General features: G+C 47.8%; 13 protein-coding genes across 13 annotated transcripts; 4 read left to right on the top strand and 9 right to left on the bottom strand.

Annotated features, from left to right (window-relative positions):
* Positions 1 to 526: 526 nt before the first annotated feature.
* Positions 527 to 808, bottom strand: An08g12040 (hypothetical protein; the record flags this gene model as incomplete). The annotated part of the gene is made up of 3 exons (XM_059749490.1): positions 527 to 622; positions 670 to 750; positions 800 to 808. 3 exons carry the CDS (start codon positions 806 to 808, stop codon positions 527 to 529), a joined length of 186 nt encoding a protein of 61 aa, XP_059601266.1.
* A 342-nt stretch (positions 809 to 1,150) lies between these two features.
* An08g12030 (uncharacterized protein) lies at positions 1,151 to 1,667 on the bottom strand (the record flags this gene model as incomplete). The annotated part of the gene is made up of 2 exons (XM_059749489.1): positions 1,151 to 1,345; positions 1,446 to 1,667. The coding sequence occupies 2 exons, from the start codon at positions 1,665 to 1,667 to the stop codon at positions 1,151 to 1,153; spliced, it is 417 nt and encodes a 138-aa protein (XP_059601265.1).
* Positions 1,668 to 1,775: 108 nt separating this feature from the next.
* An08g12020 (hypothetical protein) lies at positions 1,776 to 2,321 on the top strand (the record flags this gene model as incomplete). Its single annotated transcript, XM_059749488.1, has 3 exons — positions 1,776 to 1,892; positions 1,979 to 2,092; positions 2,139 to 2,321. The coding sequence occupies 3 exons, from the start codon at positions 1,776 to 1,778 to the stop codon at positions 2,319 to 2,321; spliced, it is 414 nt and encodes a 137-aa protein (XP_059601264.1).
* A 216-nt stretch (positions 2,322 to 2,537) lies between these two features.
* Positions 2,538 to 3,177, top strand: An08g12010 (hypothetical protein; the record flags this gene model as incomplete). The annotated part of the gene is made up of 2 exons (XM_059749487.1): positions 2,538 to 2,675; positions 2,851 to 3,177. 2 exons carry the CDS (start codon positions 2,538 to 2,540, stop codon positions 3,175 to 3,177), a joined length of 465 nt encoding a protein of 154 aa, XP_059601263.1.
* A 1,576-nt stretch (positions 3,178 to 4,753) lies between these two features.
* Positions 4,754 to 5,463, bottom strand: An08g12000 (hypothetical protein; the record flags this gene model as incomplete). Its single annotated transcript, XM_059749486.1, has 4 exons — positions 4,754 to 4,868; positions 4,915 to 4,996; positions 5,116 to 5,190; positions 5,415 to 5,463. 4 exons carry the CDS (start codon positions 5,461 to 5,463, stop codon positions 4,754 to 4,756), a joined length of 321 nt encoding a protein of 106 aa, XP_059601262.1.
* A 965-nt stretch (positions 5,464 to 6,428) lies between these two features.
* Positions 6,429 to 7,850, bottom strand: An08g11990 (uncharacterized protein; the record flags this gene model as incomplete). Its single annotated transcript, XM_059749485.1, has 3 exons — positions 6,429 to 7,002; positions 7,049 to 7,704; positions 7,758 to 7,850. The coding sequence occupies 3 exons, from the start codon at positions 7,848 to 7,850 to the stop codon at positions 6,429 to 6,431; spliced, it is 1,323 nt and encodes a 440-aa protein (XP_059601261.1).
* Positions 7,851 to 7,964: 114 nt separating this feature from the next.
* Positions 7,965 to 8,775, bottom strand: An08g11980 (hypothetical protein; the record flags this gene model as incomplete). The annotated part of the gene is made up of 4 exons (XM_059749484.1): positions 7,965 to 8,054; positions 8,140 to 8,316; positions 8,398 to 8,654; positions 8,724 to 8,775. 4 exons carry the CDS (start codon positions 8,773 to 8,775, stop codon positions 7,965 to 7,967), a joined length of 576 nt encoding a protein of 191 aa, XP_059601260.1.
* A 585-nt stretch (positions 8,776 to 9,360) lies between these two features.
* On the bottom strand, positions 9,361 to 11,063 carry An08g11970 (hypothetical protein; the record flags this gene model as incomplete). Its single annotated transcript, XM_059749483.1, has 5 exons — positions 9,361 to 9,511; positions 9,592 to 9,757; positions 10,430 to 10,515; positions 10,619 to 10,893; positions 11,004 to 11,063. 5 exons carry the CDS (start codon positions 11,061 to 11,063, stop codon positions 9,361 to 9,363), a joined length of 738 nt encoding a protein of 245 aa, XP_059601259.1.
* A 1,282-nt stretch (positions 11,064 to 12,345) lies between these two features.
* On the bottom strand, positions 12,346 to 13,150 carry An08g11960 (uncharacterized protein; the record flags this gene model as incomplete). The annotated part of the gene is made up of 2 exons (XM_059749482.1): positions 12,346 to 12,957; positions 13,079 to 13,150. 2 exons carry the CDS (start codon positions 13,148 to 13,150, stop codon positions 12,346 to 12,348), a joined length of 684 nt encoding a protein of 227 aa, XP_059601258.1.
* Positions 13,151 to 14,856: 1,706 nt separating this feature from the next.
* An08g11950 (uncharacterized protein) lies at positions 14,857 to 16,370 on the top strand (the record flags this gene model as incomplete). Its single annotated transcript, XM_059749481.1, has 4 exons — positions 14,857 to 15,637; positions 15,756 to 15,920; positions 16,157 to 16,310; positions 16,340 to 16,370. The coding sequence occupies 4 exons, from the start codon at positions 14,857 to 14,859 to the stop codon at positions 16,368 to 16,370; spliced, it is 1,131 nt and encodes a 376-aa protein (XP_059601257.1).
* Positions 16,371 to 17,047: 677 nt separating this feature from the next.
* On the bottom strand, positions 17,048 to 18,228 carry An08g11940 (uncharacterized protein; the record flags this gene model as incomplete). Its single annotated transcript, XM_059749480.1, has 4 exons — positions 17,048 to 17,218; positions 17,562 to 17,614; positions 17,725 to 17,997; positions 18,060 to 18,228. 4 exons carry the CDS (start codon positions 18,226 to 18,228, stop codon positions 17,048 to 17,050), a joined length of 666 nt encoding a protein of 221 aa, XP_059601256.1.
* Positions 18,229 to 18,861: 633 nt separating this feature from the next.
* Positions 18,862 to 21,385, bottom strand: An08g11930 (uncharacterized protein; the record flags this gene model as incomplete). Its single annotated transcript, XM_059749479.1, has 3 exons — positions 18,862 to 19,266; positions 19,361 to 19,399; positions 19,643 to 21,385. 3 exons carry the CDS (start codon positions 21,383 to 21,385, stop codon positions 18,862 to 18,864), a joined length of 2,187 nt encoding a protein of 728 aa, XP_059601255.1.
* Positions 21,386 to 21,890: 505 nt separating this feature from the next.
* On the top strand, positions 21,891 to 22,373 carry An08g11920 (hypothetical protein [truncated ORF]; the record flags this gene model as incomplete). The annotated part of the gene is made up of 2 exons (XM_059749478.1): positions 21,891 to 21,986; positions 22,098 to 22,373. Coding segments are annotated over 2 exons (372 nt in total), but the record flags the coding sequence as incomplete, so codon positions are not given.
* Between the last annotated feature and the right edge of the window lie 20 nt (positions 22,374 to 22,393).

Here is a 22,393-nt window from a genome sequence, read left to right as displayed (position 1 = left end):
TCTACACTAGAGGACCAATGCACCCGCGTATGTCAATTAGTAAAGTAAAATAAAGGAAGGAGAAAAATAGCAGAGTCATATCCCAGTGTATCCTTGCCAAAATTCATAATAATACAACTGGCTAGAACCATTCTGAATGTGTGGCATAAGGTTCACGGGGCGAAAGGGGGGGGGGGGGGGGGGTGGTTGCTGGTATGACTTAACAGCAAAAGGCTGGTCAAATGAAAAATTAATTTGAAGTCTTCTCACATTCCAAATATTGCTGCAGTTATGTAGGTTGTTGCGGCTGGTTGCGCCATGTCTTTATTATCACGGCCGCTGGATATCGAATACATTGCTTGGTCCAATTACCAGTTCTAATGCGGCAGGAAAATATCTAATCACTCTTTACTTTTTATCGTGGTTGAGAAGGCATATGGGACAGGACTCATGGTGACAAATGCGACAGACTAGCCCCACTGGTACTTCATCCTCACAGCTACAACAAGTACGTCTTTGCCGTAAATTAGGTGACTTCTTTGCCCAATCATGCTTTGGTGTATCCCCAGCTCTCTTGTACCCTGTTAATGACTGCGTGCCAGCAGAGTAGTTTACTTGGGGGCACGTGATTCCATGCTTTCTGCTATAGCCCCATCAGTAAATGACACAAATGAAATCACTATTCCTTACAACCCCATACTCCAATTTTTCCTTTTTACTTATACAAAGCACCTCTGTTCCAGCATCTCTATTTAGCCTCTTCTTCGTTCTCTTCGAGTGTATCAGTACTGGTAATTACAGCCTTTGAGAAGGAACATACTGGGTCCATATTCTGCTCGGTAGGGCTGAACAACAAGGGGAGCAAAAATACTCAGCAAGAGGAAGGAAGACCCATATTGAATAATGAGATGAGATACGTGGGATCTTTCTTGTTGGATAGATAACACTGGTGATTTATCACTTTAATATAGAGGAATTCCGGTCCTAGCTTATATAGTGCATATTGTAGCAAGCAGAAGCAGAATCTAGTGATGAAGGAAACCGGCAATATGAAAGTAGACCATAATATCAACCAGACCGTTTCTTTGACTCCGGCACCGTTAATTCTTCATTAGGCTTTGTTTTCCATGGTCATTGAGACTGAGTGCACCTCATAGTAGGGTTTAGTTATTCACTTCTTCATTGAGTTGTTGAAATATGCAGGCTTAACAGCAGAGAGATCTGGTTCTCCCAGAGACTCGTGGTTCTTTTCTCTGGCAGTTGATATACTTTGATTTGCCATACAGTCAGAGTAGAGCTCGATAGAATCAGCCAGCACAGGACTGTGACTCATGGTGTAACATCTATGGTTATGTATTTCTTTGGTCTGTATAGGTACTATGACACTCTGTCTCGAGTCTTTGCGAGCATGTCCTTTGCAAGATAATTAAACATCTGGTAGTATCCGTCCCTGTTGGTGTTTTTACGGTGCTTCCGCCGCCACGGAAGCACCGATCTAAAGCTTTATACCAAGCCATGGAGAAATAATTGTAGTGGTTATGAAATATAATTTCAAGATCTGATGGAAAAGGTAGTATAGGATAATGGTATGCCACTACATCTCCTGCAGCCCGAGTAAGAACTTCGAGCTCCGAGAGTTTGAAGGAGATAGCTTGCTTTAACTCATCTAAGGTTTCACTGCTGGCCATGGTCGATATGGAGTCTAAGAGAATGGGAAAAAAAAAAAGTCTGTAAGTACAGTGGCAGTCTTTTCAACTACTCGCGTACAAAGAGGGGTTGGGCTGCTTGGGTGGTCAATGTCTACCCTGGTAGACATTGACCACCCAAGCGTATACGCCCCACCGGTCCAGCCTTGCCGACCTCAATCTGACGCGATCAATACGGCTCTTCGGACTGTCCTTTTCGTTGGTGGGGTGCAATGTAAAATAAACTAATGGCTCGTAACTTGCTTCCCACTGATCTTTCAAGTTCTTGAACTCATTAGATACCTCGGAGGAAGGCCACTGTTGATGATCCTTCTTCTTGGTTCTACGTCCCAGACTTGACCCTCAGCATTCTGACACATGCTGCCAGAAACACGCTTGGCGCTAGGAATACACTTCTCTATGCACATGTACGTCTAGACCCTGACATGCCAAAGGCTAAGACTTAAGCACAAGAACGAACCACTTGAACAGCATGACCCACCACCCTTATCGAAAGTATCTCTACCTCCTCCCACTTGTCTCCGGCTTCAGATCAACGCGAATGATACCATGAGATGCAGAAACCTCCTCGCGGATCTACATATCTTCACAGCGATTGGATGTATCTTAACTGACGATATTAAAGCTCTCTTTTAAGGGCAGGTCGGAGTGAACGGGGACTGATTCCTCTCCATGCTTACTCTCTCAACTTCCACTAAATTCGTAAACTTGAAGCTCACTATAAATGCTGATGAGCATGTCGCGGTATAACTAGAGGTCAGGCTGCCCAAATGCTCACCGAATTTTAGCACAGGCCCATTCAGAATCTCATTGAACCATCCAATTTCACAATCACTGCATCATCACTTCGACATGGCTTGGTACAGTGCTTTACTCCCGTGCATGCTATGGTGGCGGAACCTCCTGTGGCGTAACAGCACCAATAGGTATAGACAGAGTACAGACGACCTTACTTCACTGACTGATAAGATACCTAATCTTGGAGAAAGGGTAAGTGTAAATACTTTTTGAGGTCGCTTCTAGGAGTCTAATCACTTTGGAAAGACAACTCCCACAGATAACATCGATGGAAAGAGCTTCGTGGCACATACTGTCGTGCAGACCAGGCGGATTGGTGACCGAGAACGTTGCTGCTTCAATGACTCGGATTTGAACAGCGGCACAGTTACCAAATTTATTGAGCTTTGTTAATAGCATTCCAGATCAGAGTACTACTGCCGGAAAAATTAATCACAAGGCCCTGCGAGATCCTGAGCTCTTTGCTATCCGCTCGTCATGCATCGACAAATCAGCCAGCAAGTGGATGGTTAGTCTCTACTACGAACCCCCACCCAGCCTTGATGACCTCGAGATTAAGAACTTCGGATCTCGTATTCCAGAGTCGGAGGATGATCCAATTGAGGCTATCTTTCACTATGAGGGAGAGAACATTTGGGTATCTGTTCCTTATTTGTATGCTAGAACTAGAAGCCTTTCAAGCGGTCTGTTCTGATTGATCTCACTTCTCCATTACTGTCACCTTCTTTTCTGTGCCGCTGCTACTTACCATGTTATTGTCTGCATTAAATAAAATTTGTAATTATTCTGGAGATTAGATCTATTTCCCTGATCCAGCAGAATATACAACCTGCTTGGCTCACTCGCCCCACGTGATAATTCGAGGAACTGGCACTAAAGAGATTAACAGAGTAAGCAGGGCTGTATTACCATACCTCTGCCGCAAGATACGTTTCCATTTGCTGTTATCAAATACCTGGTCGTATCTATCAGCTGAGGCTTTTATACACCGAGACAGGCACGCAAGTTTATCTTATTCTATCACGTGCAAACCAACCAGATTTTCCGTGGCCGTCTGGATGCCAACAGCCATCAGCGATGCTGTGGGGCTTCCCAAGAGGCAGCACTTAGTTACGCATTTCCCTTGCAGAAAGGCACCCGCCTTTCCTTCGGGATATACAGTACCTTCTTATGCGAACATATTCAGCTTGTATCAAGATTCGGCCTAACTACCTGGCCCTGCTCTATCTCCGATTACTTTTGTCAACCTTCACTGAAGTGGTAGCTTATCTTTCAAGATGACTTAACAGCGGCTTGGAATACCGGAATGTGAGTTTCCCGACCGCCAAATTCTACTTGATTGACGGAACTTTTATAATGGCACATGACTATGTTGAGCTGGCCCTCCCGGCTGGCAGTCATTCAGCATGGGGCCATTTGATTGCGATACTGCAGATGCTCGTGGTCGGAAGCAAACACAGCAACCTCAACCACCTCAAGGGTCACGTGGAACCTGCGTCATGACATAAATCAAACGGAATAGCGCAACCTTACTTTTGTCAGTGAGAATATTACGGAAGTAACGCTGCTACGTTGCCTTCGTAGACAGTAGTCAGGATTTCTCACATCTCTGTGATTTCATGCCTATGAGGTCATGACATATAGATCTGATAATTACCAAGATACCAAAAAGTGAAATATGTTCGTTTGTGCTTGATAACAATCTGGCAGCAATGTCTCCAACATACGAAGAACGGATGGGAACTCGGGAGGTAGAGATTCACGCGTGGGGTGCACGGGTCCGATTCTCTTTCGTGTCTGAAGTTACCGAGCCGATAGCACGGAAAAGGACTTGTGGAGATTGATATCATACATTCCAGCCAATCACGGATAAACGCGCCACGAAAGCACCTATGTTTGGGCCTTCCACCATCAGGTTCCAGAAGTCTTCGTGGTTCGCATGGGATATTCTGCCACTCTTGCTTATAAATGCAGGAGTCACGTGTATACCTAGCACTGGCCCCGGCAAGCTCATTGGGCGCCATACTATGCGGAAATCTTTCTAACCGATGCCCTAGATCTGCTGATGAATTAATTCTTACGACTGTCTTTGCATGCCCGCTTAGGCGAGGCTCGACTGAAACTGACTCCTTTCGGTTAACTGACATCAAGCAGATGATTAACAGCAGCCCAACAGATTGCAAAGCACTAGCAGGCAGAGAAGGAAAGGGATCAGAGAAAAGACCAACACGACAGACAGATTTTGCAGAGCTTATCCAATACCGTCATAATTATTTCTCTTGATATCTGAGAGCTGAAAGTCCGTCTTGTTCTAGAATAGTAAAGACACCGCTGCCTACAGGGAAATGCTTTCCGTTGCAGCTTTTGCCTTGGACCGATTGTGGACTGTGCAGCCAGACAGCAAAAAGTTTATCGTTCTATTCATATTTACTTGGAACCACCCGCGCAGCCTGCCGCACGTTTTATTTTCGCCTCGCCTTGTGCTTGAAGGCTTGGGGCACCGATGGCAGTCACTCTTTAAATGAAAAAATGGGATATCATGTTTGTTGCATTGGCTGAGGACACCGTGAGAGAAAGGGAACTGAAACAGTACATGATACGGATTTATTTCAAAAGTCATGAACTGGAATACCAGTAAGAACAATCGTACCCCAATCACCACGCTTCTGGATGGTAGTGGATACGGAGAAGATGGATTTTGTGGTGGCTTAGAAGTAGGACTGGCCAATATGATCAGCATTCAACAGGCGTGCGAGCGATTTAACTTGCTGTTAGTCAAGAATATAGGTGAGACACAAGAAAGAAAAATTTTCAAATGAGTGTGAAGGCTGTATTTTGTGGGCCAATAACAGGAAATGTCCGAGAGGGTTTGAGCTCGTGACCGAATATGTAAGATATATTCTATTGAATGGGAAAGTCGGCTTGCGTCACGTTGGGCAGCAGGAAGCTCCATTAGGGAACGAATTCTTGAATCCGACATTTCCTTCATTCTTAGGCTCAGATACGTGACAAATGTTTCCCGAATCTCATATTTCCACTTATTCTAGCAGATGCAGGTACACATTGACCAGCCTCCGGAACGCTTCACCAGATGCCAAGCCTGACGTCATATGACTGCGACGCCGTGGGCTGAAAAGTGCGCTAATGGTCTGTTAAGATCCACGTAATACCGTTGGGCATCACGAAAAGTCCCCTCCACCCCACTAATAATGCCTCATTGGAATTCGCGCACGCAGCAAATACCCTACTTTTCCCTCTATCCAGCAACACCAATGTGATGGTAGTATTTCTCTAACTCAAGTTATACGGTAAAGAAGCCACGAGATATCTATCGTCTCTTGAACGTGAATGTAGGTAAACCTATATCCCATGCAATTACTCTGCTAAAAGTCTCTCTACAGACACCGTCAATATCTCACGATACTATTCAGGCCCCAAGTTCGTTCCACATTATTCATAACGCAGAGGGTACACTATGGATGATCTTGTGAAGTTCCTTCCGAAGGCACAGTGGCGAGAAAGAGGCCAACACACTTCCATTTGCAATGATAGCGAGAACCTCGAACCTATCTTAGTCAAATGCGTATCGGAAATACCTCTTTCATTAGAGGGCTTCGGTCTGCAGGTTTGGAAAACGACGGGAAATACAAGAATATTGGAAAAAGCGGCATATATTATACCCGTGTCCATAATTGAAGGAACACCTCGAATCCTTGACGGCCCCCAACTCGTTCCAGGATCAGATCCCTTCTACTTTGAAGATCAGGCTATTATATCAGGTTCTCTTTACTACATTCTCGCAAAGCCTCCAACTTTCAAATTCCCTGGAAATGGCACCGGGTCTTGACAGTTATAGCAATGAGAGTCTAGGAAGGAAGTATAAGGGTATGTGTTACATAATGTAACTAACTCCAACCTGCTGTACAATCTCATATCAAACAAATTTTAAGCCTCTGACGCCGCTTCAATGGACTGTTCCAGTGCCGCATATGTTTTCGATGTACTTGATCCAGATGAAACACACGGATAATCATCATGATTGTCTGTATGTGTTGTTCCGAGGTTTTGAGGCCCAGCTGGAGCTGAAGCTAGGGTAGGACCAGTTACGTTCCCGTCAGCGCCATGGAGAAGAACCCAGGGTTCGGCTGAAGCGATTATGTCGTCGACTGACAAAGTACGTTCGGAATTATCGTTAGCACTCTCCCCACCGCCTGTATCAGTGCGGAGAAACAACCAGGGGTTGGCTGAAGCAAATATATCCTCGAAGGGCGCGAGATTCAAGCCGACGGAGGTACTGACCGGATCGTTCGACAATAGCGATGTTTGTTGCATTGCTGACTCGACACTGACCGGAGAACTGGGGTTTGCTGTTTGATGTAAAGTGGGTTTGCCCTCATAATGATCCAGGATTTTGGTCCAAGCCTTGTGCAATGTATCACGGATCGCAAATTGTGGCAACGTTTCAGTATATGCATTCAGCGCTTCGATCTTGGAAGGTGTCCATCTGTGTAGCTCGAATCTATTAATGATTAGTTTACGAAAACAGAGGGACGGGTTTGAAGGACCTTTTCGCTGATGCTTGCGTGAATGAGAGTATTAGTTCCGCATGTGTCAGCCTATTCCACTTCCATCCAAATAATGAGTAACGCGCAAGTCTTTTTCTCCTTATATCTTGGATTTTCTTTGGGTCGTCCCACAGCTGTGAGCAGATGTCGCCTAATGCAGAAGTTAGAAAAGTGGAACTTCGACTATCATGATCACTCTGTGTTTTCCTGCAACGTTTTCGCGCTCTTGGACTAGAACAAAGTTGTTCCTGTCTCTCGTAGACTTTTCGAGATAGTGTCACGAGTAATGCCTTGCGTCTTGTTGGATCAAGATCCTCCATGCGTTCTAGATCATTGTAGCACCGTCGAACAACATCTTTATCCGGTGTTTCTCCGTCACAAAACAAATGTGGGCGTATAGCCCAGAGTTCCGCACAAGCCTTAAGACATCTGGTATCACCAAGAGCCCAATGCTTTGTGATGGCTGTGAGGTCTTCTACCTCATTCTGAGAAAGCTTATTTCCGCTGCATGAAATGAAGTTCGAAAACCAGGTTCGTCGCTCGGAAATTGAGGGATCCGATTTGGATGGTTTTTTAAGGTTTTTGACGAGGGCTCGATGTAGAGATAAGAGCTGATTTTTTGATGCTGATATTTGCTTCAAGTGATCACTAACTGCCTATGTGGAGCAAGGTCAGCTGGGAAAAGGAGTATAGGTTAATGGTAAGTTACAGCATCTCCCGCAGCCCGAGTAAGAACTTCGAGCTCCGAGATTTTGGAGGAGATAGCTTGCTTTAACTCATCTAAGGTTTCACTGCTGGCCATGGTCGATATGAAGTCTAAGAGAATGGAAAAAAAAAAAAAAGTCTGTAAGTACAGTGGCAGTCTTTTCAACTACTCGCGTACAAAGAGGGGTTGGGCTGCTTGGGTGGTCAATGTCTACCCGGGTAGACATTGACCGCCCGTGCGCTGGAACAGCCCAGCCTTGCTGACAACCTGGCGTGAACTTATGTGGAACTTGTGGCATTCCTTTTTTTCTGTGCAAATGACGCGCTGCATGGCACACATGTTGCCACTAATCGAATTTGTTTAGAAGCCATTATTGCATAGGTACATTATCCCGTTGCCCACAGTCTCCTGCTGCGGAACTTGCTTTACGATTGGATGGGGACAGTATGACGTGATTAGAGTAGGACTCAGGCTGGCCAATGAAATTGCCGTTGCCAGTATTCCCTATTTGCATCCATAGTGTCCGCAGAGACGAGGGCTTGGCTCCGCTCAGACATGAAGCCTGTGACTCCCAAATCCTCTTTTAGCTTCCATATGTTCAGTAATTTTAGGGCTCTGCCTGGTCTTTTTTCCTTTTGTGTACAGATGTGATTTTCTGAGGCTCATACTGTAAATCTCTGCTCACTACGGTACTGCACTGTTCAAGCTTTCTTTGACAGTTCGAATAGTTTCCTGCTGAGTTTAAGACCACTGTAACTAAGCGCCATGAAGTAGCGTATATGCGAGCATCCAACTGTAATTCCCTTCCGGTACGCGTTGGATACACCTTAGCTAAGCTTTCATAGCGAAATAAATGTAAGACTATTACTGTCCTTTTAGGCTTGCTGCGCACAGGCTTTCCTGATTAAGAATTAACAACCATCCAATGGCCATGTTAGCTAGATCTGCCAGGCGGGTCGGCTGTGATACGAATTGCATTAGGGGCGCTAACTCTCGCAGTGTCAGGACCATTCATTCCCATTACTTCCTATTGCTGAAATGCAAGGACGATTGCACACGGGCACAACGAGAGAAAACAATGGTGGGAATTACGCGAAGTATTGGTAGCTTCTTATGCCAATAGTTTAGGTGCCGCGCGTTGTCAGACAATCTTTCCAAAGGTGGCCACAGGAACGGCGCAACTAGTCTCACATCTTGGAATTAACTATTGGATGTCTCACAGGGGTTATTGTAAACTTCGCGCAATAAGATGCTGACGTAAGAAATATAGTCCGAAGATTTGGACAACGTCTAATATATACATGTGGGAGCTCCCTGTTCGGAAGTCGGCGGGATTACTTCAGGATTCCTGGTTTGTCCCATGAGCCCACGCGTTGATGGTTCACTCCGTCGTCCTCCTGGCAGCTTCCCGAACGTTGTGACAAGCAGAAAATGGCGGTCGGCCACATCTACGACCTAACTAAACTACAACTATATAGTACAACATCAAGAGCCTGAAGGCATGCCGTGTTAACGTGCTCTGTCCTCGAGGGTCGAACTCCAGAATACTTGAACGGAGCCCTGGCTGCGGCCTGGAAACTGGTTTTGAAAAAAATCCTTGTCACGTTTAACAAAGTTTCCTTCTCTTCTCGGCTTCAAAGGCATCGTGAGCATCGGTGACGTGGCTATATTCGACTTCGACATTGAACTGAGCTCTGTTTTCTAGAGACTGTTCTAGCCGAGCTGCGCGCTGTGTGTCGGGTGATGTGGCGGGCGTTCTGTCAGGGTGTAGCCTAGATGACTTTCTGGGATGGAGACTGAGTGCCCCGAACGTGACGGATGGGGTCACGACACTTACATGAACGCAAACCTCGGCGGGAGGCCGCACTGGCAGCTGATGCTTGGGCAACGGCAATGCTTGGAAAAGGAGATGGTGGGCAAATCTGATGGAAGGAGATTTGATGGAAGGAGGATGTAGGCGCGAAGGGCATCTTGTGCGGAAAGGGGGAGTCCATGACTTGAAGCTATCAGCGATGAATGCAGGCAACAGATTGAATAGGGGCAGACTGGGATATGCTGATAGGATGTGGTTGCGTGAGGATTAGGCATGAGAAGGGAATGAGGCTGGGGTAACATAAAATGTAGTGAGCGAAAGCAACCTCGTCCACTGCGACTCTCGTGGAGACCAGGACGTTATAGCAGTTATCAAGCTGCTATTACAGAATGATCGTCAGGTAGAACAGTAGCTCCCTTGAGGTTCTTCGTTACTAAAAAGGTTTTCCCAGTCCAATTTCCTTCGATTTCCTTATGTTTTTGTAGAAGGGTCTAATATTAAAAGGACATCGTATAATGAGAATCAAGATACGTGCTTCTGCAGGAGATGATTTACGTAAATGCAGGCATTTGAGAAACTCTCGCGTAAGGCGTGACCTTATCGGTGCCCCGTTTTGCGGAGTCCTGAGGCACAACTAGGTCTCCTGGGGGGGCCCAGCAAGGTCATTCGGTGTATTGGTACTGCTTCCTCTGACGTTCTATCTGGTGGTCTGTTTATCGCTGACAAGAAGCTCGTTCAGGTTTCGCGACTATTTTAGACAGGGACGAATAAGCCTACCATAATCTCTGTTCTAGTTGAAGCACTCTTTCTATCATCAAAGCCGAGAAATCGTATGAAAATGTGGCAAATTTTCTCAACGTACCATGAAACAGCTGCTGGTGTTGAAGAGCGGATAAATGCTGAATGGCAGATCTTAGCAAAATGTCACGTAACTCCGAGTGAGGAGGGCTGTCAGGCCCGTAGACATATCGAACTGTATCGATGAATTCCAGGTATTCCCAGTGATTGCAATTTCTGTCGAGACAACCTCATCAATCCCTCGACCTGATACTTATCAGCGAGGACGTATATCTCTGCATTAATGCGTGCCTTGCTTCCTTCGGCAGTGAGGCTAGAAAGTGTGGCCTGACTGCCCTCATTCATATTGTCTATAGTTGGTGTCTCGCTTGGCTTTGCTGACTCAGTTTGCTCAGGGGCGTCTTGAGCTCGTTCAGTGATGGACCATGATTCACAACAATCGTCATAGGTGGCGCAATAAAGGTAATCAAAAATCTTTGTAAGGATGAGTGGGTCGTCTTCGATGGTAATCTCTCTTGAGATGGCTTCCTGTATATAACTCATAAGATAAATCACCGATGCGAACTGCTTTCTTGTACCTGAAAATTCCCGCTTATTGCCTTCTCAAAGAAACTCGACTGTGGACAGACAATACATACAGCTATGCACTCTGAAGACGGACGACTCACAGAGAACTGTAAGATCTGATTAGGCACCATCTTTTCGAATACTTCATCAAGTCAATTGTCATTCAAAATACCAACGAGCATCTGAGCTTACTTCGATAAAAGGGTTCGTAGAGATTCAAGATCGTTGGCCATCTCGTGTTAGAATTCGATGGTCTCGATTTCAAAAAAAGAGAAATATACCGGGTTTTTCTAATCAGCGTCTGAAATGACACCACGCCGCTCAAAGCGGGGTCAATAATATACGCAGAGCTGCCCGACAAGCTGCAGACGATTTTGGGGTTGGCCTAGGCTATCATCTGTACTCCTGCTCTACGGCGCTGGATATCATAATTAGGGAACCTTAGTGGTGATATTTTTGGACAACATGAAACACGGCTCTCGCAATCAGATACGAATAAATAGTCTTTCTATTGACGCAAAATTTGTTTCCGAGGGAGAAAATGACACATGTTTGCTTCTGCTCGGAATCGATCCATGTTAGGCGCTCGTGGATTTACTATGTATTCGTCATCTTCAGTCGGCCGGCTTTTATCCTTACAAATTTCCTTATCGCTCAAATGGATCTATCCAGTAAAAATTATGTATTTCCTTAACTTTATCTAAGAAGATGATATAACAGAAATAAGATCAGTATAAAACTTGGTTGCAGAAATGATGCCAATGTGCTTACTCTTCCCTGCATGTAAGTGGGTCGGCTATTCTATAAAGCTATAGTTTCCTCATTCTACCAATGACCCTTGGCTAGGAGTCAAAGCACTGGCGTATTCTGGACCAGTGGCTCCGGATTAGAGAGTATAATAGAGAGTAGACTATTCCACCATTTTTGCAACTCAAGTGTCTACAGAATATGGAACCTATTTTTTGTTAACTGTGCAAGGTGATGCGGTAATAGAATACTCCCATACTGGTACTACTGCACCACTCCTGCTACTCCATCGAGACCTTAGAGAGGATATGCTGACTCTATGAGTTCTTAGCCACTCTCATACCGATAACTGTACGCAGGACCTGGCCAGCAAAGACTATAATTCCACCTATTATGGATGACTCTAGCTCGAGCGAATCCGCCGACTGCCAACTTTGAGTCCATTGTGCCTGCTCAGCTACAACAATATGACTGGATCAGCCAGATCAACAAGGAACTACTGGAAAATGCGAATGCAAGCCAAGCAGCGGCTAGCATGTGCGTTCCAAGACTGGCTGAAGCGCCAAAGCTGCCCAGAACTGTATTGATCCCGGAAGTGTTCAGACGGTATATGACGTTTACACCGATCGTTGCGGACATGATAAGGGCCAAGGAAAGCTGGAACAGTTAGCAAGTCCTTTCTCGTAATGCCGACCCCAATGACGATAGAAATACCACGCAGAAAGTAAGGAGGAGCTTATTTCCTCCATTAAAAAACGTCTTCCTAATACCCAGAAGTGCTGTAAGGGTCTCTGCGACGAAGCCAGAGATATATAACCAAATAACCGCCCTCGATACGTCGTAATATCCAGTGAGGACTTTATCGTCGATTCTTGAAACCAGTGCATCGATCTCTGTCGAAGCAGAATTCAGAATGCCGGAGATATTGAACGTGAAAGATATGCTTGGCCGGGAACAGGAGACGACTTGGGTATCGTTGCCTTCGCAGTAGCCCCACAAGCCGACGGTGTAATACGCCGGGAGCTCTGACTGGAGTTCTTTTTCCAAGGTTCGAAGCGCATCGCTCGCTTGACTCACAACCGTTCCGGCGGCAGTAGAAGCCTTGGTTGCGATACCCTGAACGGCAGTAGAAGCTTCAGAAGCTGCATTATCCATGCCATCTGCGACACTGCTGGCGACATTTGAAACCCCGTCCGTGATGCTTGACGAGACTCCGGACAAGTCGATGGAGCGGCGAAGACGGAGGTCACCGAGGTTTGGAAAATCGCTTAAATTGACCTTTTATGAGCTGTAAACGTGCATCATGAGCGAAAGAAATACATCGGCCCACCTTCATGAAATATAGACCCGGAGGAGAGGATGAAGATGTGCAGCCTACAAACACCACTGCCACACATACCAATACCGCAATTGAAAGTAACAACGCACTAATGGAGCCCAAGTGACCGAAGTTACTGGCGTGCCGAGGCATCTTCTCTAAACAGCTGTAAAATGAAATACTACTAGACTGGTACAAAGCTTGAAGGCCTTCCAGACCTAAAAGACAGGTTGTCCTGGAGTATGTGTCAAGTCCTACTCTGGCTTCAACCAGCGAGTGGCCGTTACAGTAAGGTGAACGATCCTCGGACTGGACGAGTGGACACGTTGGTCTAATATATTTTGTGCTGGAGAATATATATAGTAGATTAAAGCTACGCGCATATCAATCAGCGCCAGGCTCTGTTTTACTGACTCCCGTTTAGCCGTGGGGAAGGCGAGGCAAGAGTGAAGCTGCTTGTACAAGGACGCCGTGGTTTATCAGTGGGTTTGGCTCTTGACGCCTCAGTAGCTGCAGGAGTCTTGATTTGTTTATTCTGGCCCCATTCGCAGACTATTAGGAAACAACTGAGGATGTCAGTGAATACGAAAGTGCCTGCTCGATTGCCAGTTAATTCTGGATTGCTGCAGTTATCTTCTATGTATCTGAGTGAGTTGATATACGGTTATGTGTAGCACTTTGTACCGTAAAATCACTTGAAGCACTTGGTATGGCAGGTAGAGTCGATTAGTGAGCTTTTTGTGTAGTTGTTCCTGCAGACACCCAACCCATAGGCCAGACATGACAACTGCGGCCTAGGTTTTGAAGATGTTATAGACGATTGTTATGTCTGTAAAAGATCCCAAAACTGGAGATGATCGGTATGAAGAGCTGGCCTGATACAGTTCTAGATGCTCTATGTAGCCATAGGCGTCGGTAATGGATATGCAAATGAGTGTACCCGGCTTAGGGAGCTCCAAAGGTATTATCTTTACTAGGGCACACGCGATTACAGGAGTATTTTCTCACTGGACGCTTTTCAGAATAATGAAAAGCTACCTGCTAATTATCCTAAAGAGCGAGGCCGGACGCTGGCTATGGGAAGCATCTTGAGTGACTTGGTTCAAGCCATAGACGAATAAGGAGGATTAGTCCTCTGCAGGCAACGCTGTTCGTGGCCACATACGGGAGACTGTACGAGATTACCTCCATTAGAGGGAAGAGATTTCAGAATTGAAACACTAGCCGAACGGTGGTTAATGGAAACGAAGTGTGGGCGTTCTGAAGCGTTCTGGAAGGTATGTCGTGTAGCATATCACGTTTGGATGGAGTAATGATGCTCAACAACATCATCAGGACTGGCTATATGTTGGCGGTGATGTTGATAACTTTGGTCGAGGTCCCGCTGAGACACTTTGCCCATTCCTATCTTCCCTGCCCTCTCCCTATCTCTTCTTTGGGTTGACTGTGGGATGCAAGACATGTTCGTGGAGAAGAGAGGGTGGGTCGTAGCTCAGTGGCCGCGAAGTTTTTGGCAAATGGCCTCTCCCGACGAAAGACGTACAATGTAGAAGAGACCGTGCTCTGAGGACTACCACGTGGTCTCCTAAAAGCCCAGCAAACGTTCCAAGGAGCATTGTCCGTCATCTTGGAGCAACCGGCTATTCGGGAAACGGTATTATATCGAGTAATCCAGGAATGTGACCGGGTCATACCATACCGCTAAAAGTCGCTTTCCAGGGATTAAAGAACAGCGTCATCGGGAACAGAATAAGAGCGACAGTGGATATAAAACATGTCAACTCCTGCACTTCATGGGCTTGACGGCAAGGACCTGGTCAGATACTTCATTGTTCGTCTGCATCGTTACAGCTACCAGAATGGGCCAAGAGAACTGCGACCATGATTTTATGCAGGATCCTTCTACACCTGATGTATGCTCGCACTTAGCTGCCTGTGAAGACCATCGGGTAGCCGCTACACAGCTCTCTCGAGACAATGATGTCGACATTGATGCCGGACCGGGAAATACTCCTCTTATGTGGGCAGCCTACAAGTGCCCTTGCGGTGCTGGTGCTGTTAGCAAGCTGCTTGCGTCCGGAGCAGATGCTGCATCCCAAGACACCGACAAGTTCCTCGCACTTCACATAGCAGCAGGGAAAGGATCTTTTCCAGTTGTGGAGCTGCTCCTGCAACTTCCTGGAATCAATGTAAATGCGCAGGACAAACACGGGTCAACCGCTCTTCATGAAGCAGCATATAATGGACGTTTGCCAATTGTCGAGCTGCTCCTGCAACATCGTGGCACCGATGTCAATAGAAAGGACAATTACGGGTGCACCGCGCTTCATGAAGCGTCAGATGAAGGACGTCTGCAAGTTGTGGAGCTACTCCTGCGACGAGGTAGGGTTGATATCAATGCACAAGACAACGACGGTTGGTCCGCACTTCACATAGCGGCATGCAAAGGACATTTGGCAATGGTCAAGCTGCTCCTGCAACATCGTGGAATAAATGTCAATTTGAAGGACAATCACGGTCGGTCTGCTCTCTGGTTTGCAAAAGAGAAAAGAGACATGCCGATATACTACTCTCTCGCTGGCGACCCCCGGCTGAACGACAACGAAATAATCAACCCGTTTGGCTCCCCACCGCATCAATGTCACACCTGCTCCGAAATGGAAGAGAAAACGACTGTCACGGCGATGCCGGTACTGTCCTTATTAGTTGCCTTATTCGTTGCTGCCGTTTTGTGTCCCACGTGTGATTAACCCTTTAGTGGATAGCACCTATACTCGCAACGGTCGTGTTACCGACTTACAGTACATCAGGGCAATGACTTCGGGGTTCTCCTCTCTTTTCGGCAATCCATCAAGACCGACACATACTTGCACATTTCTCGTCTTTCAGTCAAATTGTATTTCATTGACGATTTCGGAGCGTCGTGAGTTGTTCGCCGCAGCCAGTGGCCAGCTCTGCTGCCCTCGAAAATATTTTGAATTACGAGACCCGTGCAAACACGTTGGCAGAAATACATGAACTTCTCTAAGGTGCTTTTCCTTTTGTAGTTGCTCTTCAAATATGAGATGAAGCTTGGCCGAACACGGCTATATGCATTCGCTCTTTTCGCCTATTTAGTACAGTCATTTAAAAATAGATAGTCGCTACCACGCCGGCCAGACTTCACACTGGCATCCGCTCATGCCAAGCCCTCTGCTTTACACAGCCTAGTGAGGCTCTCATATGACGGCTTTATCCATACACTTATAGAGGGCCCGGTTTTAAACCTCCCAGAAGACTTTGGGGAAGTCGGTACGGCATCTTTGAAAGCTTTGTAAGTGACCACTGATACTTACAAACCAGCCACTACCACATAAGGGGCCCCAGTATATAGACCACTGTTGAACTCGGTCCTGATCCGAGCTTTTGCTCGCCGTGGTCAGCAGTTGGCAGATGGCAGATGGCAGGGCCCATCTACGCATTTTCCCATCAAGAAACTCTTTATAAAAGGGAGTAGAATGGATAACAAGCACATTCCAAAATACACGTTGTCTTTCCGTGCCACTCTCCACGTCACATATATTGTTTAACCGATAAATAAACATTCCCTGCGGGCGGGCCCCACTAGAAGGGCAACGCAGACTCTTTCATCGCGTGTCTGAATCGCCTCCTTCAATTCTATCCCCTGGGCCCGCCTCACCAAAAAAAGAAATAGAATAAAAACTAAAGATATAGTCCCCTTTTATTCATGACATACAACTCGGCTTGATGGGCTTATGCAGTACTAGCAGAGCTTATACGTACAAGTGGGATATCTGATCCTATTTTCCTTTAACCGCTCCATTCCAAGCTCAAACGTGCGAGACCTTCTTGGCGGTATTCGCTTGGAGGTACAGTGCCAGCCCTTGCCGTCATGAAACTTCCAGAAGAGGTGGTGGATCGTATTTCATTCTTCACACCAACCACGTCGAGAAGTGAACTACTGTCTGCTCTTCCCGTCAAGGCATGGAGATTATATAGGCAACAAATCTCGCTCTGGTCTATGACTTTCAGGTACATACGACCAACGGCTCAGTGAGTCAACAAGGAATCATGCGAGACTGGCCTTGATCGACTGTGGATATGGACGGATTGCATGTTGCAACTAAAATGAAAATTGTGGGAGTTAGGCATGATACTTTGCTTTATAGGCGTCAGCGGAGATATACCAGGGGGCTTTTCAAGCTGTTTGCATTGCCACATCTACAAGCCGCCATCAAGAGAGATACATTCTGATTATGGAATAACACTGAGCGTCCAGAACACTGTCACCTCCCTATCTTGCCGCTCTTGCAAAAGAGCCGACTCTACGACACATGCTATCACCGACGTCTCCCCCTGAGAGGATGAAAGACGTGGATGCTTAACAGAAAGGAAAGCCGTGCACACAATATACTGTACCGTAGGCAATTACAAATTTCATAGTTATATAACATGGGTCCTAGTTCTGAATGCGACATGAGCAATCAAGGCAGGCAGCCTCCAGCCGTTCCAGTATCCTTGACGACAGTCGTGACGTGGCATGCTGATTAAACAGAGCGCTCACCAGATACTCAGCTGGGATTCTATGGAACCAGTGCAGCAGAACTAGCTTCTTCTCTGTACCAATTAGCCAGGTCCAACATCAAGTCACCGTAATAAACAGGCCACGCTCTCTGTAAGAGAGCTTGGTCTCGGCGAGAACACAAACATGTGATATACATACATACCTTCCGTACTAAGATAAAGCGGCGTTTTGCGCCGGACATTGGGAGGCCAATAGTGGTGGTCCTTTCCGAAATGGGCTTGGAGATACTTGGATACCAGCCTCGTGATCACGAAGCACTCCAGTCTTTCTGCGTGGTCAAGAGCGCTTGCGAACAAGCAGGATGTGCCGGGCGTTCTAACATATATACCGAACGATGGATTACACTCCACATGTTCTGGCGTCCCGGATACTGGCCGTGAGGCACTCGAAATCTGCGGCAGTGTTCGACATATGTCTGACCACATGTCAGCATATTCCTGCGGTCAAATCAGGGAACAGCGTACGAGATAGACTCACTAGGCCTTGGGTCGAGGAAACGGCCGCTGTATGCCTGCCTTGCTAATTTAGGGTCATCCTGTGCGGTGTCTAGGCTGGCTATAAACCGCAAACGGCCACCAGCATCGTGGTTCGGTAGGATTGATGGTCGATACACTTTTGTATCTCTGGGGATAATGACCGCCTTCATTGCTAAGCTCCGAGGTTGCGGTTGAATCGGGCGAGCCCAGAGGATGGGAGTATATAGAAGGTGCAAAGTCGAAAAGATGCAAATACCGCGGTTGTTCAAGTACTGATGTACTCATAAGCTGGCCCGGTACACGTGTTACCGGCTGGCCCCTTATAAAGAGTAAGTTGTGGATACTGTACTGAACGGACACACGACGCTTAACGTCTATATGTTGGGCTGAATATCATCTCGCATGGGTATGAGAACATGTTTGTAAATCTCCAAAGGCTGTATGTGATTCTGGGCATGGTGGAGTACTGGACGCATGCTGCAGTAGTAGAGCAGGGCAGGACCTCTCCTACTCGAGTTTCGCATGAGACTGTGGCTGGGCTGCTCTGCTATGTGAGACAACATGGGGCGCGAATCATAATGGGTCGTAGGGCATCTGAACAGTGCGCTAAGCTCGATATGTAATAGCGCACGTTGCGTAGTACGCTAACTCCTTCCAGCAAAGAAACCCATGGCTTACCGCCTCCAGCCAATGGTGGGGGCACTGCCCGGAGGAGCCAAGGGAACATTCGCCGTACAACTACTGGGTCATTACGTCAATTCCTTTTATACCGGAGAAGCAGAAAGTAATGCCAGCAACTATCCCTAGTCAACTTTTGAAGGGAATACTGGAGCCTCAGGAATCATACAGCATCTCACACAGTCACATGACGTCTGCATTAGCGAGGGCAAGCAGCTGTGTTGCGACGCACTGAATGTGATAGTGCAGAAAGCACGGAGCGAAGACTTACTCCTCGTACCGATTCTACCTAGCCACGGTTGCTCAGACATGATGAGTAGCATGAGTGAGCGTCCTACGTGACCGGTCACCTGACGCTCACTTGACGGTTTGTCAATCAACCATTTGCCTCCCCTAGGCTCAGTTGATTGATGTGTAGGATTACTACCAGTACAGCATATATTATGGCTGCGGTCCGTTCTGGGACTATTCACTGAGAGCGGCAAAGCCGTATCTGTACTTCGAGATAGAGTTCTGCACGCCGGCTCTACCTAGTCCAGTAGAGATAATCACTGATACGAAAAAGAAAAAGACTATATCATAAGGTCTGACTGGATGAGGCGGGGGCTTCTACGAGTAACATACGCATGCTCTGAGTATTGCATCTAAGTGATTGTGCTCTGGCTAACATCAGTCATGTAACGTAAGTTTCCGAATGATAACATGTAGTACTGTAATCAGGAGTCGCCCGATGGCGATCAGATTACCCGCGCTCCAGGATGCCGGTACCACCTGTCATCCGAGTCTATATGCTTTAAGAAGATCAGCAATTTCTGCATGTCCCATCTCATGAGCGGCCGCCAGTGCTGGTCGCCGGAAGTAATCCCCTTCAATCACGACTCTTCTGTCCTGAAGCAAACGTCTCACAACGTTGAACTGTCCCGCATACACCGCCCAGCACAGCGGACTGCGTCCAATGAGGTCCGCCCGGTTGACATCCAGCTGAGGATCTTGAAGGAGGAGATCGACCACATCATGATGCCCGGCTGCTGCGGCCCGGCATAGTGGGGTCTCGCCTGCCAGGGTTGGGAGATTAATGTCCAAGCGATCCCGGTGCTCGAGGAATAAGTTCACAATCTTGGTGTGGCCTCGTCCCGCTGCCAGGCCCAGTGCCGATGCGTTTCCCGCGCAGATTGGATCCAGCTGCAGATCGTCTCTCGCAAGCAACAGTCTGGCCATGTTAATGTCTGCTTGATGCACGGCCCACACAAGTGGAGTCCAACCGGTCATGCCCGGTACATTGATATCCAGTCTCTCCTCGCAGAGAAGTAGCCGTGCTATGGTTCGGTTCCGGTACTGGATCGCATGATGGAGGGATGTTGATCCATCCCGGCCTACAACATTAAGATCGAGGTCGTCTTCGCATAGCAGCCGCTTTGTCAGAATCTCGTCAGAGCGCTTCGTCGCCCACCAGAGTGCGGTCCGCCCACATGTATCTCCCACATTTGCATCCACCTCTGGCGCAGCGAGGAGCAGCTTGGCAACGGACAGGTACCCGCGGGTTGTGGCTTCATGCAGAGCTGTGAACCCGTCGTCGTTCCGGCCGTTTAGCTTGATGTCTGGTTGGTTGAGCAAGAGCGTGAGCAAATCAAGATCCGCCATGCCTGCGGCTAGATGTAAGGGGGAATTCCCGCTGGCCGTGCGCACATCGGCATCCGTAGGGGCTTCCAGCAGAAGCTGGCAGATGCGGTTCCTGCGGAGGGCAACGGCCAGACATAATGGCGGCATTTCTTCGTATATCTTCCAGTGCCCATCGGCACCGCAAAGCGAGACATCAAGGTCACTGCGTGTCAGGAGCAGGGCGACGATTCGTCTATTGTCTTTGATGATGGCACGATGCAGGGCGGTCATACCAAGACAATCCTGCGCGTTCACATCAAGGTCCTGCTTCTGAAGCAAGAGCTGCACAAGTCCGTCATCGTTGTGCAGAACAGCATAGTGCAGAACCGTCCGGTCCTTCAAGTCTCGTGCTGAGACGTCAATGTCGCCATGCGCTAGGAGCGCGCGACCGCCGCAGCCAAAGTCTTTGCGCATGGCGTACATCAATGGCGAGGCTGACTGGCCCTGTGGATGCATCTCAATTCTCGCATCGGCCAGAAGCAATCGCAGAATGACGAGGTGCCGATGCTTGATGGCATCCAGCAGCGGTGTCTTGTTGTCTCGGCTTCCTGCGTTGATATCCGTACGGGCATCTGAAAGCAACACCTGAACAACCTCTACATCCTCCCTCCGCACCGCTACACCAAGCGGGGTCAAGCCCAGTCCCTCGCCGCGGCAGTTGACATCAATGCCGTCGTACGAAAGCAGCCATCTCACAACGGGTGCCTGTCCGAACATTGCGGCAACATGAAGAGGTGTGTAGCCATGGAGATACACATTGACGCGGGCCCGGTAATAACACATCGTCTGGACAAGTTCCAGCTTACCATAACGCGCCGCCCAGTGCAGCGCCGAGCTGTTTTCGAACCGTACGTTGAAGCGATAGAGCACCGGTAGCAGCTGTCGATGTACATGCGAATTGGTGAGACACAGAGAATGGATGTCCTTGGCCCGCTCCAGATGGTCCATGACACAAAGTAAGAGCTCCCCCGGTAGGTCCAGCAGCAACATGCTGGTCATAGGAGGTGGTAGGTGTTCTTGGGATCGTGCAAAAGAGAGCTTGGCTGAGATGTGGTCACACCAGGAGGTAACAGCGAGGCTCTAGGAAGGTACACGCGCCGAGATGGGCCTGTTGGCTCCTCGAAGCAGCTGGGTTACGATACCTTTATACCGTGGCGTCCGCGTACCTGGCTTGTGGGCCTCGGCAGGAACAAATATATCCCAAAGGATCTCTTGAGAGGCGTTGTCTCTAATGGAGCCAGGCTGCGCTTTTCATGTAGATCAGTCCCACAACTAACGTCTCGAGAACCGTAAATCCATATGATGGTATGCAGCGGCGATGCCCCATATGAGGGCACGCACTCTCTCTGGATGCCAAGGCCGTTCCCACACACATGGCTGATAGCAAGCAACCTTGCAATCCCGTGCCATGCTATCTCACACTACCACTGCATCTAGAATGCATGGGAGTGCCTCTCGGATTTCTACTACCGCGTGCTAGTATAGATTGATCCAGATGCCGGATGCCGCATTCCGGTATGAACAGTCTAGAATTCGGGAAACTCATAGTGGAAGAATTCAAATTCAGGCATGGCTTATAAGGCGCTGCACAGTACGATATTGTAATTAATGCTGCAACATTCCAAAGTATTGGCTGCATCTCACAGATCAATAAGCGTATCAACGCACAGAGACGCGCGGGATGTTCCACGCTCCTCTGCAGGACACTCATTCTAACACGGACCGAGTATCTGAAGCTAGAGCTACAAAGGGCAGGTCAACTTGGCTGCGGGTCAAAAGCGTGGTCGAATTTGCTGGAATCAAGAGGCTCATGCAGCATCTCCTCGTCCATCCATTGTTCGAACGCAAACCGGGCTGCTGGCAGGCGGTTGTACAGGAAGATCTCGAAGAAATCCGGGGGAATATTCTGCAGCAACCGGGGCCGGAACTGCTGCAGGACCGCCTCCATGGCTTCAAACTGGGTCTTTTTCAGCGTGCGGTAGTCCGTCATGGACGATC

The sequence above is a fragment of the Aspergillus niger genome (assembly GCF_000002855.4).
Source record: "Aspergillus niger supercontig An08".
Lineage (NCBI taxonomy): Eukaryota > Fungi > Ascomycota > Eurotiomycetes > Eurotiales > Aspergillaceae > Aspergillus > Aspergillus niger.
This window is presented reverse-complemented; position numbering and strand designations above follow the sequence as displayed.